This window comes from Danio rerio, chromosome 21 (assembly GCF_052040795.2).
Source record: "Danio rerio strain M-AB ecotype USA chromosome 21, GRCz13ab, whole genome shotgun sequence".
Taxonomy (NCBI): Eukaryota; Metazoa; Chordata; class Actinopteri; order Cypriniformes; family Danionidae; genus Danio; species Danio rerio.
Window position 1 is genome coordinate 41,694,373 of NC_141041.1, and position 16,946 is coordinate 41,711,318.

General features: G+C 33.1%; 1 protein-coding gene across 10 annotated transcripts in view; it reads right to left on the reverse strand.

The window, feature by feature from the left end:
* wwc1 (WW and C2 domain containing 1) overlaps positions 1-7,108 on the reverse strand; it is a 462,139-nt gene extending 455,031 nt beyond the window's left edge. For all 10 annotated transcript variants that reach the window (XR_015520523.1, XR_015520517.1, XR_015520519.1 and 7 more), the window contains exon 1: positions 6,164-7,108. Coding sequence is in view for 1 of the 10 variants with exons in the window: in XM_087301746.1 (XP_087157872.1) it covers positions 6,164-6,282 (119 nt within the window). In the remaining 9 variants the exon portion in view is untranslated. The remainder of the gene's footprint in view (positions 1-6,163) is intronic.
* Positions 7,109-16,946: the final 9,838 nt, after the last annotated feature.

The window sequence follows — 16,946 nt, forward strand, 5'->3', positions numbered from 1 at the left end:
GTGTCTGTACTTCGAATATAAAAAAAAATTCCCATATTACTGATGTCCTGTTTTTCTTTGATATTAATTTGTCTTTTAATGCTTCTGAAAAAGCAGATGCCATTATCCCGCGCATAGTTTGGTTGCACAATTCTGATTGGGCAGAACATAAAAAGTGCTCACTCAATTCGCTAGTGACACCGTAACACATAGACGGCAGACACGCATTTACTCTGGGCGAGTAAAATTAAATAATACATATACATTTCATGTCACAGCATTTTACGATTAGGTTATGGCAACGTTTCAAATTGCGATTGTGATTCGATTTTGCTTAAGCGCACAGCCTTATACCTGGTTCATACTCGATGCGTCTGCTTGTTCGCTTGAGTGCGTGCGGCGAATGTGACATAATCGGGGAGTTTGCAGAGGTTCGCTTTGGGTGCGTGCTGGCGGTGCGTAGGGCACTTTTTAAGATTCAAGCGAACAGCGCACGCGCCGCAACAACTGATTTGAGTTGAATATGAACCACTTTGAGGAGATTTTTGCTGAAACAGTCTGACTGTACACACATCTTCTGACCCATGATCTGAGAAATAACCAGATGATCAATAATTCTTGGCTAGGAATAGCAACAGCAGTGAGAAAGTAGAAAGTTTTTGTTAAAATGTTTGGAAAAACCTGAGGAATAAGTTTAATAAAGCCAAAAGAGGTCATGGCAAAAGTGGAGACCAGGTACATAATCACAGAATATGTTTTTCCACCATTTATAGGTTTTACACTGATGTATTTAGTTTAATTTTGAATTTAAAACAGTTTAATAGTTACAAAACTATAATGAAGTCACAGAATTATTTCTTTGATAACTGGGAAGGAATATTTTAACTTACTGGTTTACAATATACTGATGGCCTGTTTCTCACGTCTTTATAGGTGATAATGATCTGTAATATTGGACCATCACTGCCTTTTTAGCATAAGAAGAGGACAGAAACTAGCCAGACAATAATGTGTGAATTGTGGAGCGGCCTACATTAAAAAAACAAATATATTTTTTAGTAAGTGTGCTTTTTTTTGTTTTTATTTTTGCGATAATAAAACATATATTTGTAGAGTAACTCATGTTCTGTTGTCATTAATTACAAATACAGAATATGTTTTTTTCCACAAGTAACACTGATTTATTTCTTTGTGGAGCAGGCTAAATCTAAAATAGAATCTTTTTCTAAAAAATCTTATATTATTAATGTTATTATTGACACACTGAGGAAGGCATTGTGTCGAAATGTTTTTTGTATAATGAAATGTGTTTTGTATATCTAAAAGAGTGTTTAAAAAAAACTGCACGAAGCCATTATTTAATGAGTGTGAATTATGATCTTCTGAATAATATTTATTAATAAAAAAAGTCTCGTCAATAAACTTGCCCTTTTCGTGATCTAACTCCTATTTTTCTCTCATTATAGACGTTGCTTTTTAAAAGAAGTTTTTTTTTTACTACATGTTCCAAATATGTGAAAAAACAACAACAAACAAAACCCCTTTTGTTCAAATATCTTCATGCTTCACAAACAAAAATTCACTTGACTTTTGAGTTAATGACAACTTTTTTTTACGTATCCTAAACCTTCGACAACCTATACAGCTCCTATACCAAGTGAACAAGCATTGAAAAGCATTCTTGTTAAAGTTTGCATAGCTCGGGTGCACTTTGAACCCATCATGCACCTTGACTCGCAGTGAAAGGGATTTGAGAGAATCAGCTGTGGGCTTCGCTCAAGCTGAGGAATGTGTCCCAGGTACTTGTTTACAACTTTCTGCCATCTTACTTTCCTGGCTACAGGCAAACCTGTTACACCACACAAAGGGGGGAAAATATGCAGACTGATTGCTATCATCTTTCCATTTCTGTGCACGCTGTAAATAACTGAAAATCCAAAGGCGGAAAAGAAAGAAACAAAAAACACCCAGTGTACCATCAATGAACATACCAAACCTTAAGCCAGTGGAGCTTGAAAATGCTCAAATATAATCTTAAGCATTCCTGCACAGATTTTGTATTAAAGTCCAAAGGGGGACTTATGTGGTAAAGCCTGCACTGATCATGGGTGAAACAAAGCAGGATTTCATCACTGAGAATATGAAATGAAGCCTAAATTCATCCATTTTAGATGGTTTTTTAATGCTTGATTTGAGCTATATTATAAAACCAAGATAATTTAAAGGGATAGTTCCCTAATTCCCACCATTTACTCACACCCAAGTGGTTGCTATATGGATTTCTTTCTTCTGCTGAACACAAAACAAAATATTATTTGAAAAAAAGACTTTTTTATTTTTATTTTATTTTTTTTATTTAAAGATTCAACAGTTGTTCAACAGAAGAAAGAAAATCCAAAAAGGTGAAAGACAAGTGATGACAGAACTTAGTTTTGCCAAAAATGACATTTTACTCAGTCACAGGACACGTGAGATGCAAATGTCAATTGTTTTTTAACAATAGAATATTAAGAATGATTTCATCTGAAATCCTGGTGGGTGTTTCCTAAAATGCAAAGTAATGGCTACCAGCTCTTTGAAAGTCAGAAAAAACAAAATGAATAAATAAAATGAATACAGATAGCTTCTTAAGACTTATGAAGTGAAACAATCAGTCTGTGCAAGAAACTGATCATCATTTCCATTACATGTTTAATCCAAAAAACATTCCTGAGCACATTCACGACAGTCTGAACTTCCTGTCGCATTATAAGGCATCAAGAGTGTCAAAGTCATCACAAATGACCTGACATTTAGGGCCTATTATACACCCGTCGCAATGTGGCGCAAGGCGCGACGCAATTGTTTGCTAGTTTCAGCTTGGCGCAAGAGTCGTTTTGCGCTACGCTGTTTAAATAGCAAATGCATTTGCGCTCATATGTGCGCCCATAGGCGTTCTAGTCTATAAAAGGAGGCGTGTTGAGGCGCACTGCTGGCCCACTAATTTGAGAAACTATAAGAGTCTGTTCAATAGACTAGAACAAAGCTGGTCTAAATTCCATCGCAGAGCATGTTAGTTATGCACCTCACTTACACACTACTTGTGTGATTTTAAATGCTTAAAAAAATGGCCACTACTAGGGCTGTACAATATATGGTTTCAGCATCGATATCGCAATGTGTGCATAAGCAATAGTGACATTGCAAGATATGCAATGTTGTGTTGGAGTTATAGTTAAGCAAGAGCTGCAGTACACATGGTATTTAAGGTCACTGCTAGGGCTGTGCAATTTGGGGAAAATATCTAATTGTGTTTTTTGACAGATATTGCTAGTTGATTTACAATTTACATTTAGCTGACGCTTTTATCCAAAGCGACTTACAAATGAAAACAAGGAAGCAATTTACACAACTATAAGAGCAACAATGAATAAGTGCTATAGGCAAGTTTCAGGTCTGTACAGTCTAAGAAGGAAAGTATTAGTAATTTTTTTTAGTAATTCAGTAATTTTTTTTTTTTTTGTAATTTCTTAGTAAAATTTTAGTAAATTTTTTTTTTTTTTTTTTTGAGTACAGTTAGTGGTATATCCAGAGAGGCAATTGCAGATTAGGAAGTGAAGACTTCACTTTAAATTCACTTGAATTGAGACTTCAATTTAATTCAAGCTCCAATCTGATTTTAATTTAATTTAAGCTTCAGCTCAATAATATGGAAGCTGTGGCAACAATTCTGCAACCGCTCTAAACAATGACCTCTTTTTTTGGTGTGTTACTTTGAAACCAAAATATTCCCTTATTACAAATGCTTTTTTATTTAATTAATTTGTCTATTAATGCTTCTGAAGCAGCAGATGGCATAATGCCACTTGTCAGCGCTTTCTTGTTCGTTTTCTTTTTTTTTTTTTTTGTAGGTGTAGTTCATAAGTTGCATAATTGCATAATTCTGATTTGGCAGAATGAAAGTGTGCTCACTCAATTGGCTAGCTATAGAGCCTGGTCAGATCACATGATTTCGGCACGATTTCCTTGACGTAGGGTTTCATGGGGAGTTGTAAAAAACAAATGGACGTCGTGACACAAGACTAAATCGTTTCTTCTCGTGTAATGTGGCAAAGTTTCACAAAACCGATACCATGTCTGCGATGCCTCACGACACCATCGCAGAAAGTCTAGCATGTTTAATTTTTGAAGCATATCGGACTGGTTCTGAAGACCTTATTCGTTATTTTTGTTTACATATATACATATATGTATACATATATATTTTTTTTACATTGCAGCCTCTTGCGAATAACTAATCACAATGTTTCAAATTGCGATTCGATTTCGATTTAATCGTACAGCCCTAGTCACTGCTAAGTTTCACCAATATAGAGTAAAAGTTTATCATTTGCATGTGTTTTTAAAACCTGTGACTGTGAGCATTACAAGAGTTTAAAACTTTGCGCACAAGAAATAATGCTGTTGGAGGTGTAACAAAGATCATTTGTAATTCATTATTTATGCGATTTTATGCAAGGTTCCTACTTGTAATTTTTGTCTTATTTCTAGTCCAAATGTCTACATTTCAAAGCAAAAATAAGATTATTCTACTTGCCCCATTTACAGATAAATCAGCTTGTTTTAGTGATTTTTTATTAGTATTTTTTTCTGAAGGTGAAAACAAAACAATATTTTAAATTGATCAAAGATTTTTAGATATTTGGACTAGAAACAAGACAAAGTAAGAAAAACATTTTTTTAGCATTCCGGTTATTCAATTTCTGTATTTGACTCCCAAGAAAAATGTAAAATAATACTATTCTAAACATCTTGTGAAAAAGCATTCATATCGCAATATTTATCAGAGAAAAATTAAATATCGTTATATTTTTCCTAATATTGTGCAGCCCTTGCCATTACCCAAAATGTAAAACTACACTAACTGTGTTTGTCTGACAAAAGAAAAACATATTTACAGATGATGACTTGAAGTTGAGGGTGAGGAAAAACCATGAAAAAGTTGGTTTTATATTTGCATATTCGTTCAGTGACAACTTGTGATATGCTCCCTATACTGTTTACCATGTGTACTTTGATTATTCAGTATAAAATCGCATGTACAATTGAAGTCAGAATTATTAGCCCCCTTGTTTATTTTTTCCTCAATTTCTGTTTAACAGACAGAATATTTTTTGTCAACACATTTCTAATCATAATAGTTTTAATAACTCTTTTTCTGATAGCTGATTTATTTTATCTTTGCCATGATGACAGTAAATAATATTGTACTAGATATTTTTCAAGACACTTCTATACAGCTTAAAGACATTTAAATGCTTAACTGGGTTAATAAGGTTAACTATGCAGGTTGGGTAAATAGCAAAAGATATAGTTAAATAATGGTGTTCTGTAGACTATTAAAAACACAAATAGCTCAAAAGGGGCTAATCATTTTGACCTTAAAATGGCTTTCAAAAAATTAAAAACAGCTTTTATTCTAGCTGAAATCAAACAAATCAGACTTTCTCCAGAAGTAAAAAAACATCAGAAAAACTTTGAAAATGTCCTTGCTCTATTAAACATCCTTTAGGAAACATAAAAAAAAGAAATAAAAATTTAAAGGGGGGCAAATAATTCTGACTTTAGCACCATTTAACTGACTCTGAACAGTGTTGTGCTTTGATAGTCATTGGCTGCTAATATGATTTCCCTATTCAGAATTTGCAAACAATAATTTTCTGAAATTATATTAATCAAGGAGAAACTCAGCGTGTGCAAATATAAAACCAACTTTACCTCAATTACACCATGGGTGTATTTTTAAATTTTGGGTGAACAATTTGAATACATTTTTGTGAATATGTTTCTTTTTGTTTGTTTGTTTTTTGCACAGACGTGTTTTCACTTTAAAAAAAAAAACTTTGTCATAAATATTAGTTTAGTTTTGACTGTTTATGTTTTCATGACAAGTCATGACTTTCCCAATAACAACAGTTTCGGCTAAAGCTTTTCTTTATTACTCCAAATTAAAAAGTAATCTACATCTTGTTCAGTCAGAGGCTGCGTTAAAAGCAAATGTTCATTTTAAGGAGACCTCCTCTCTCTTTAAATAAGAACACATTGACCGATTCACAGCTGTACACATGAGTAATGAACACAGCATGTTTCTGTATACTGAGTAAGCAAGTTTATATTCCCAGAACGAGCAGTACTCATCACATACCTATCCCTTGGGTCAATCCAACTGGTGGTTTGATTAATATGGTCTATATAATAGACCTTCCCGTCAAAATCTCGGGCCTCTTCCCAACCCTCTGGCAATGGTAACTCCTTCCTTGGCATGACCAACACTTAGTCTCCATGTAATTTTCTCTGCAAGTCTTCTAAAATGATTGGTAAGCAAACCATGTGTTGCTTTGCTTGGACTGGTCCAAATAAGTTAACTCCAAAGCGTAAGAAAAGTGCCATTAATTAACCACAGGTAGAGATGTATTCCGGATTATCCATGGTAATGTTTTCCTATATTCCAATAGAGTTCGTGCAGCCTATATACAGAGCATTGCGTTCACGCTGTTAACTTATATGAATGGATGAGAGGGTGATGCTCTGAATCGCGTAACTTTGCCGAAGGAGTTGTGCTTTTTGTAAGAAACTCCTCGTTTCTTGTGCATTCTCAGTTAAGTACGTACTACATCAATCAATCATATTTTTTCACCCACGGAACTTGGATGGTTAACGTCAAAAATGAAGGAAAAAAACTTTCAAAGGTCGTGCGCGAGTTTTCAACATGGACAAAAAACTATTTTAAAGTCCAAAAATAATCTTCCAAACATAACACATAGAAACCGAGTAATTTTTCCAGCATACTCCGGGAATAGTTGAGTGAGTCTGGAAGGTTTTTCGCTCAGTGTCTGCCCACCATGTTTTAGCGACAACTATGCTAGCCTGTTAGCCCCAAAAGCTCGTTGTACAGCAACGCAAACTGTTAGACACGCCACACAAACGTATTCCGTATCCTGTCGTTTGGCCGATGCATTCCTGTTACGTCCAGAGGATTTTCGTAGATTTCTGTAAAAAGTGGCGCGTTTCTTTCTCATTTGTTTCCAAATGTTGTGTTTTCCTTTAAGTGGCTGTGTGCGGTTCTCCCCCGTAGTCAAGCTCGGTCGCTATGCTGCGGTTGGAATGGATTACGTCATACAGGTGACGGCCGTAGCTCTTCTAGTAGCTGTCCAGTTAAAAAGAAGGTGAAGTATTTAGGAATAGATATCACAAAAAGTTTATCAGAGACAAGATTTCTGTCTCTTGCCTTTGATTGTAATTAATTAATTTTAATCTGTTTTATATATTTTGCTTAATTTTTATATATAGGTATAGATTTTGTTTGCTGGTTGTTTTGTAAAGCACTTTGGTCAACATCTGTTGTTTTTAAATGTGCTCTATAAATAAAGCGAACAAACAAACAAACAAATTTATAAAAGCTCAAGGTATATTAAATAACTGGCTTCAAAAGGATTTATCTATTATTGGCAGAGTTTTGTTGACAAAACAAAGAGATTTGTTTTCTAGATTTGTTTACACGACTTTATCTCTTTTTGTTCAAGACGCTATTTGTAAAAAAAAATATATATATATATATATATATATATATATATATATATATATATATATATATATATATATATATATATATATATATGTATATATATATATATATATATATATATATATATATATATATATATATATATATGTCTTTATACAATTTTTTTTTTTGGAGAAATAAGCATCCTCATTTAAGAAAGGAAATTCTTCAAGGTCCAAGTACAAGATGGAGGATTTGAACTTTTGGATTTTTTTTTTTATTTAAATGATACATTAAATAATAAAGTTAAATGGCTCAGGAATTGTTTATTGAAATCAGATTCATTTTGGTTTTTTATTCCACATAATATTTTCAAAAAGGTTGGAGGTTTTTACTATCATGTGACTACTCTGTTAATAAACTACCTGTCCAATTTTTATCAACAAGCTCTTAAAGCGTGGAAGTTGTGGTATGTGCACACTTTTTTTTAAACAGAGCCTTAAAACCTAGAGGAAAATGTTTTTGGAATGTTTGTTTTGAAGATATTGTGTGGGGAAAAGCTTGGTTGCTTCCTTTTCACTTCTGCATAAGTAATAAACACAGGCAACTACATTTAAAAATACTTCACAACATTAATGTTAGCAATTAAACAATATCGAAATTTATGCAGACTGATGAAAATTGCTCATTCTGTTTAAATCTTTGGTTCGTCTTTTTTTATGATTGTCAATGTTTTAAGAACTTTTGGGAAAACTTGTCCCCCCACCACCCAAAAAAATAAAAAAATAAAAAAATCAGGTTTTAGATGTAATTTGACCCCCAAATATGTTAAATTTTATTTTGTCTCAAACTATTTATCTGTGGAATTCATAATGGATCTTTTGATTTTATTTTGTAAATTTCATGTTCATAAATGTAGATTTAATAACTCTAAACCTTGTTTTAAGGTTTCCATAATAAATTTTCATTTGTATATAGACTCAATCCAGTATATTAATAGCAAGAAATGTCAAGATACAGTTATAGTTGCAAAGGAGCTGAAGTTAATTGAATAGCAAACCTGCTGTCAATTGGGTAGGTTAAATCATAACATAACTGTAAGGGTTTCTATGTTGAAGTTGTCTTTTTATTTATTTTGATTGTGTAATTTATATTTTAGTTTATTTTATTACATTTGTATTTTTTGGATGTCATATTTAAATTGTATATTTGCTGTTGTTTAAATGCATTTAAAAAAATCTAGTAGCTGTGCAAAACATTCATGATAAAGAATAGTAATAATAAGCATAATTGGGTCATTAAAAGTGCATTTGATGTCCCACAAGATTAAATCAGTCCTTTATGAACATAATGTGAAATTATGAAATTCTGATGTTTTGAAATAACAGGTTAAACCTTTACACACATGCAGGTAGAATTATAAGTGCTTTGAAATATGTTTTTGTCAATTTTTGCCATATTCTTTCATTGAATGGATATGATTTTGCCATGTCCCGCACACTGCTCAGCCAACTTTAGCAAGTCTAATAAGTAGCTAAATGAGATCAAATCAAGTTATTTGATCAAGTCATTTTAATAACTTTTATTTTGTTTTTTTCACAATATTCTTAATCATCTGCACGTGTCCTTGTGTTTGCTGTCAATGCCCCTTTAACAAACCCCATGACCATTTTGCTTTCCTTCAAAGGAGGTTAAAACATCTGCTGTGCACACATTAAGTATCTACACTTATGTTTTTCTATTTTTCTCATATTGTGTTTGAAACTGAATGTTGTCAAGCTTAACATGTCCAATCTGTCATAGTGAAATAATGATTAATATTTTAAAAATTCAGAAATTCAAAATATAGCTTTTAAACTGTGTACAAAGAGCTTTATTTATTTATTTATTTATTTGTTTGTTCATTTATTGCACTAACAACAGGCCATTACAACAAATAGAAATACAACAACTGATAGAAGTATAGTACAAGCAATACAAATATCACTTTTTTGCAACAAGACAAATGTAATAGTTATTAAATAAATGTAAAAAGTAAAGTAAAAGAAAGACAAAGAGAGAAAAAAAGAAACAAGAAAAAAATAAGGGCACATGAGAAAAATAAAAGAAATTAATGCAGAATATTAAATAAAGCACTAGAGTCTGTGATGGTTTTTAAATACAGTTCCAATTCACGTTTAAAGAATAAAAAACTTGGCTTACATTGAGTATATTTGCATTTGTGTATAAAAAAACTTTTCAATAAATAAAAGTACAAAGAGCTTAAATAGGGAAACACTTTGTCAGCTGCAGGTACAACCTGTGTTAAATAGACGCAATCTTTAGCCAAAATATCCTCCCTGACATTGTCCATCATCACAAATCGTTCCTTGACAGGGTGGGCTCATGCATCATTATTGACACTATTTATTTATTTCATATTTTATTGTTAATAAGTTAATGTTTCTATGTTACAACACTTTTGCACATACACATACTACACCAGTAGATGTAATACATGAGTGGACAGTACAATTTTTTTGGCAACATCTGTCTCAGTCTATATAAAGGATGTCCTTTTATAATGTCCATATGGAGCTCATTGACTGTTTGAAATAGAAATACAGCCCTAAGTATTTAAACATCTGTAATCTAATTATTCACCTTATTCTGAAAAAAAAAAAAAAAACAGTATTATTGAGGGGTTTAACTTGAGTCACTTCCACTGTTCACTTCTCTAATATGACATACAATGTAAAGATTTACATTCATTAGTAAATTAGTTTATCTGAAGAACAATATATATTTTTTTCTTATTCAGGCTCGAACCAATGACCTTCTTGCCATGAGGCGAGAGCGCTACTTACTGCACCACCGCATCGCCCCATTATTATTATTATTATTATTAGCAATTATTTTGAATTTTATTATTATTTTTGGTATTATGTCTTTATTTTTATTTTCTCTACTACTTTTCCCCCCGGGCTTCCACTATGTTTTTTTCTATATTCTCTAATGTAGTATAATATTGTAATTGTTACCATCCATATTCTAAACCGAAAAAGAAAATGAATAAATGAATGAAGCATTATGTAAATTAAATTGGTTAAATAAAAGTCTTCTTTTTAATCCTGACAACTGTTTACCTTCCTATCTTAATGTATAATTAATATACTAATTCTCTTTATTGAAATGTTTGTGTTCATTTGAAAAATAGAGAAAGTAGCAGAGTACACAACATTATCAGATATATATTGATATATAGTCATATTTACATTTATTATATTTTCACATTTTGGAGTAAGCCCCTGATGATTTATGTATATACACTGCAAAAAATGCTTTTCTTGCTTAGATTTTTTGTCTTGTTTCTAGTCTAAATATCTAAAATTTCTTATATCAAGAAACATTTTCTAGACAAGCAAAACATATTATCCTGTTTTGAGAAATAATATACCAATATCAAGTGAGTTTTTCCTTAAAACAAGCAAAATAATCTGCCAATGGGGTAAGCAAAATAATCTTGTTTTTCTTTTGACGTAAGATTATTTTGCTTACCCCATTGGCAGATTATTTTGCTTGATTTAAGGAAAAACTCACTTAATATTGGCAAATTATTTCTCAAAACAAGACAATATGTTTTGCTTGTCTAGAATATTCTTCTTGATTTAGGAATTTTTAGATATTTGGACTAGAAACAAGACAACAAATCTACATAAGAAAAGCATTTTTTGCAGTGTAAGAGAATGAATGTTAGAAGTTTAATTTAGTTTTAAAAATGTGTAACTATTTGCTAAATAAATAAATGTATTTATTTATGACAATAGATTATATTTAGTTTATATTGGATTTATTACTTTCTGAGGCGACGAGGTGGTGCAATGCGTAGCGCTCTCACCTCACAGCAAGAAAGTCGTTGGTTCGAGCCTCAGCCGGGTCAGTTGGCATTTCTGTGTGGATTTTGGATGTTCTCCCCGTGTTCGCGTGGGTTTCCTCCGGGTACTCCGGTTTCCCCGACAAGCGCTATAGGTGAATTGGGTAGGCTAAATTGTCTAGTGTGTATGTGTGTGAATGAGAATGTATGGGTGTTTCACAGTGATGGGTTGCAGCTGTAAGGACATCCGCTGCGTAAAACATATGCTGGATAAGTTGGCGATTCATTCCACTGTGGCGACCCCTGATTTATAAAGGGACTGAGCCGAAAAGAAAATGAATGAATGAATCACTTTTTGAAAGTGGTTTGATACATATGGGAAACTCATATGAGTAAAAATAGTTCTGTTAGTCATAATAATGAGCAATTTTTCATAATTAGTGTCTCATTATAATGAGGAATATATAATAACAAGGAACTTTCTCACTGTAATGACTTAACATTTGATGTAATTAACTTATTATTATGATAAATCTTCTCATTGTCATTTTGAGAAGTTATTAAGAAAATCTTTTATATGAATGCTTCTCATCATAGTGACTGTCATAATTATTGGACACTTTCTACTAATTTGGTTTACAAAATTATTTTAATATTCAAATGTAGAAGAAGCAGGCTGTCATGGATAAGACCTTACTTTAGAAAAAAATATTCATTCATTCATTTATTTTCCTTCAGCGTTTTTGATTTATCAGAGGTCACTACAGTGTAATAAACCACCACCTATTCCAGTATGTTTTTATGCAATGGATGCCTTTCCGGCTGCAACCCATCACTGGGAAACACTCATACACTTTTGCATTCACACACACTCAGATGGCCAATTTAGGAGTTCATCCAATTCACCTATACCGCATGTCTTTGGACTTTGGGAGGAACTTGAGGAAAGAGAGAAAATGCAAGCTCCTTACCGAAATGCCATCTGTCCCAGCAGAGACTCAAACGAGCAACCTTCTTGCTGTGTGGCGACAGTGCTAACCACTGAGACACAGTGCCACCTTTAGAAAAATTAACTTTAGAGAAAAAAGATTTGTTGTTTCTGAATGACCAAATTTGCATTATACAATACACAAATCACAATGTAAAATGTTTAAAATATACTAAACAATTATTATTATTACTAACTGAAAAAAAAGAAAGAAATTTCATTTTTGACTTGACTGTAAAATGCTCAACATAAATCCAATGACTGCAGCATTGACAACAATCATTTGTTATAATTTCTATGAATACAAATTAAATAAAAATTTGCATAAAAATTCCAAAAATCCTAAAAGATTTTTTAAATCATAAAGTTCTTAAGAAAAAGTCCAAAGTATTTATTGTAATAAGAAAGTATTATTAAAATTATTATTATTATCATTCGTTTTCTTTTCAGCTTAGTCCCTTTATTAATCTGGGGTCGCCACAGCGGAATGAACCATCAACTTATCAAGCACATGTTTATACAGCGGATGCCCTTCCAGCTGCAACCCAATCACTGGGAAACACCCATACACTTATACACTACGGACAATTTAGCTTACCCAATTCACCTATAGCACATGTCTTTGGACTATGGGGGAATCTGGAGCACCCAGGGAAAACCCACGCGAACACTGGGAGAACATGCAAACTCGACACAGAAATGATAACTAGCATTTGAGTTTGCATGTTCTCCCCATGTTGGCACAGGTTTCCTCTGGATGGCCTACAGTCCAAAGACATGCGGTACAGGTGAATTAGATAAAATTGACCGTAATGCATGTGTGTGAGTGATTGTTTCCCAGTGATGGGTTGCAGCTGGAAGGGCATCCCCTGCGTAAAACACTTGCTGAATAGGTTGCCGGTTCATTCCACTGTGGCGACCCCTGATTGATAAAGGGACTAAACCGAAGAGAAAATGAACGAAATGTATTACAGAATATTTTTGTGCAAATACTGTACTTTTTCAGAAGTACTGTATTAATTTACTGTGTTTCTCATTTATTTACTATTCTATTATTTGTTTTTATTTCATTTGTATTTTTATTCTAATTAAATCGAGTATTAAGTGTGAATCAATTATCAATAAATTTCCTTTTATTATTTTTTTACATATATTTTATACAGGCCTATCTTGCAGTAATAGTCCTAATGTTGCAATCATGTCTCTTTTTCTCCTTTTAATACTAAAGATACTAAATATTAACAGTTCTCAACGATTATATTGACCTCCATAGCGCTGGCTTCAACATCAATAAAGGTGAAAAAACACAATTTTCCCAAATCTCAACTAAACAGCGCCCTCCACCGGCTATCAGGAGACACATTTCTGCAATGCTATTCTGTCACTTTTCTTTTCTTTTTTATTGCATAACCGTCAGAAACAAACATACAACAAAATAAAAAGATAAAACATAAAAACGAATATAACAATGGTAAAAAAAAAAAATATATATATATAAATAAGTAAAAATAACAAATTAAATTAAATACATAAAGCATAGTGTAGAGCATTTCTACATGACTTTAAGAATTGACAGGGGAATCAAAAAAAGTGTTTTAATCATCGATACATATCTCAGATTTTTTTGCTTTTCAACAATTTCACAAAATATAGAGGTCAAACTCGATACAAAAAACTGTTATTGAGGGAGATGATTTAGCAAATTTCTGTTTGTATATGTAAAAAAATTAGCAAATAAAATAAAGAGATTAACAATATATTCAAGACTTTTGTTGGATTTGTTTTCATAATAAAAATAATATATTTATTGTAAAATAATAACGATTTGGCTAATTCCTTCCAGAAATTGTTTACCTGGTTGCATTCAAAAAATAAATGATGAAGGCTCTCTTTGTACACATTGCAGAAACCACAAATATTCTCCATTTCTATGTACTTTGATAATGACAATTTTACTGGGTAAATTGCATGTAGTATTTTAAAATGAATATCCTTAATTTTACTATTAATAGTGTTTGAAGGGAGTTAACCAGGCTCTTTTCCAATTGATGTTAACTATAATAGAGTTCCAAAAAAAATTTGCACTAGGAGTAATTTTATTTTGCTTCTGAAAAATATCACGAATACAGTGCATCCGGAAAATATTTATAGCGCCTCACTTTTTCCACTTTTTTATGTTACAGCCTTATTTTTAAATGGATTAAATGCATTTTCCCCTCAAAATTCTACACTTTGTACCCCATAATGACTGTGATTTTTTTTTTAATTGTTGCCATTTTATTACAAATAAAAACCCTGAAAAATCACATGTACATCAGTATTCACAGCCTTTGCTCAATACTTTGTTTATTGGCAGCAATTACAGCTTCAAGTCTTTTTGAATATGATGCCTTAAGCTTGGCACACCTGTCTTTGGGAATTCTTGCCCATTCCTCTTTGCAGTACCTCTCAAGCTCCAACATGTTGGATGGGAATCGACGGTGTACAGCCATTTTCAGATCTCTTAAGAGATGTTCAATAGGATTTAGGTCTGGGCTCTGGCTGGGCCACTCAAGGACATTCACCGAGGTGTTGTGAAGCCACTGCTTTGATATTTTGGCGGTGTGCTTTGGGTCATTGTCCTGCTGGAAGATGAACCGTTGCCCCACTCTGAAGCAGGTTTTCATTCAGGATGTCTCTGTACATTGCTGCATTCATCTTTCCCTCTATCCTGACTAGTCTTCCAGTTCCTGCTGCTGAAAAACATCCCCACAGCATGATGCTGCCACTATCATGCTTCACTGTAGGGATGGTATTATCCTGGTGATGAGTGATGGCTGGTTTTCTCAAAAACATAACGCCTGGCATTCACTCCAAAGAGTTCAATTTTAGTCTCATCAGACCAGAGAATTTTTTTCTTTTGGTCTAAGAGTCCTTCAGATGCCTTTTGGCAAACTCCAGGCAGGAGTGGCTTCTGTCTGGCCACTCTATACAGGCCTGATTAGGGGATTGCTGCACAGATGGTTGTCCTTAAGGTTCTCCTCTCTCCACAAAAGAACGCTAACAGACAGAGTGACCATCGGGCTATTGATCACCTCCCTGACTTACGCCCTTCTCCTCTGATCACTCAGCTTAGATGGCCGGCCAGCTCTAGGAAGAGTCCTGGTGGATCCAAACATCTTCCACTTACGGATGATGAAGGCCACTGTGCTCATTGGAACTTTCAGAGCAGCAGAAATGTTTCTGTAACTTTACCCAGCCTTGTACCTCGAGACAATCCTGTCTTGGAGGTCTACAGACGATTCCTTTGTCTTCATGCTTGGTTTGTGCTTTGGCATGCACTGTCAACCCTGGGACCTTATATAGACAGGTGTATGCCTTTTATATTTATGTCCAATCAACTGAATTTAGCACAGGTGAACTCTAATTAAGCTGCTGAAACATCTCAAGAATGATCAGTGGAAACAGAATGTACCTGAGCTCAATTTAGAGCTTCACGGAAAAGGCTGAGAATACTGATGCACATGTGATTTTACAGGTTTTTATTTTTAATAAATTAAAAATATATATTTTTTTCACTTTGTCATAATGGGGTATTGTGTGTAGAATCTTGAGAAAATAAAAACATTTAATCCATTTTAGAATAAGGCTGTAACAAAAAAAGTGGAAAAAGTGAAGCGCTATGAATACTTTCCGGATGCAGTGCATATTTGTCAGTACTTTTTTTATAAGTCAGCTCAACACCTTCTCCAATGTAATTTTGGGTTTACAACAGATAGAGAATTACAGCAAATATGATTTTTAATTTTCCTTTTCCTTTCTTTTTATAGAGATTTCAATGTGGTCATGTTATTGGCCCATAAACATTTCCTGCTTGTTATCAAACTATTTCATAACAGTAACAAAGGACAATTCAATCATAACTTACTGTTAAAACAGCTAAGCATAGCATTATTCATTAATATGTGGCTCCTTTTGGATTCTCGGAAGCTATAGAAATAAAAAAATGTAAAACAGGACATACTTTGGAACCACTGTTTTAGTTTACATCCCTCAAAATGGTCTGTATTTTATTTATTTAGGCCTGTTGGAAGTAACCTTATATATTGGCAGCATGTTTTTTCTTTTTATTAGTAAAAAAAAATACAAATTTTAAAACATTAAATAACAGTTGTAATGATTAAATAATAAATATAAATAAAACAAGTAATAAATCTGAATAAACTGTACATTTAACAATCAGCATCTATGGATAAAACAATAAAAATAAATAATAATCAGTAGATACAAATAATGATAATCAGATTATTTACATTTCTGTCTCTCTCTCAAAATTTGTTTATGAACCAAAAATGTCTCTTAGTAGCCTATACATCTTAGTTTTTAGTGCTTGGCATTCAAAATCAAATAGGCTACAATTTATCGCCAGTAAAGTTCAAGTAGTGCATTTTATGAACACAACACTAATCTGAGGGTTTCACGATGCTTTCTCCGCCCTTCGTCTGTCACCCGCTGGAGGGAAACCGGGCGCGTGTTTTTCAAAACAAGCCAGGGCGGATCACGTGCACGGGCCAGCAAAAGCAGCAGCTCTCTGTCTGTCGCGC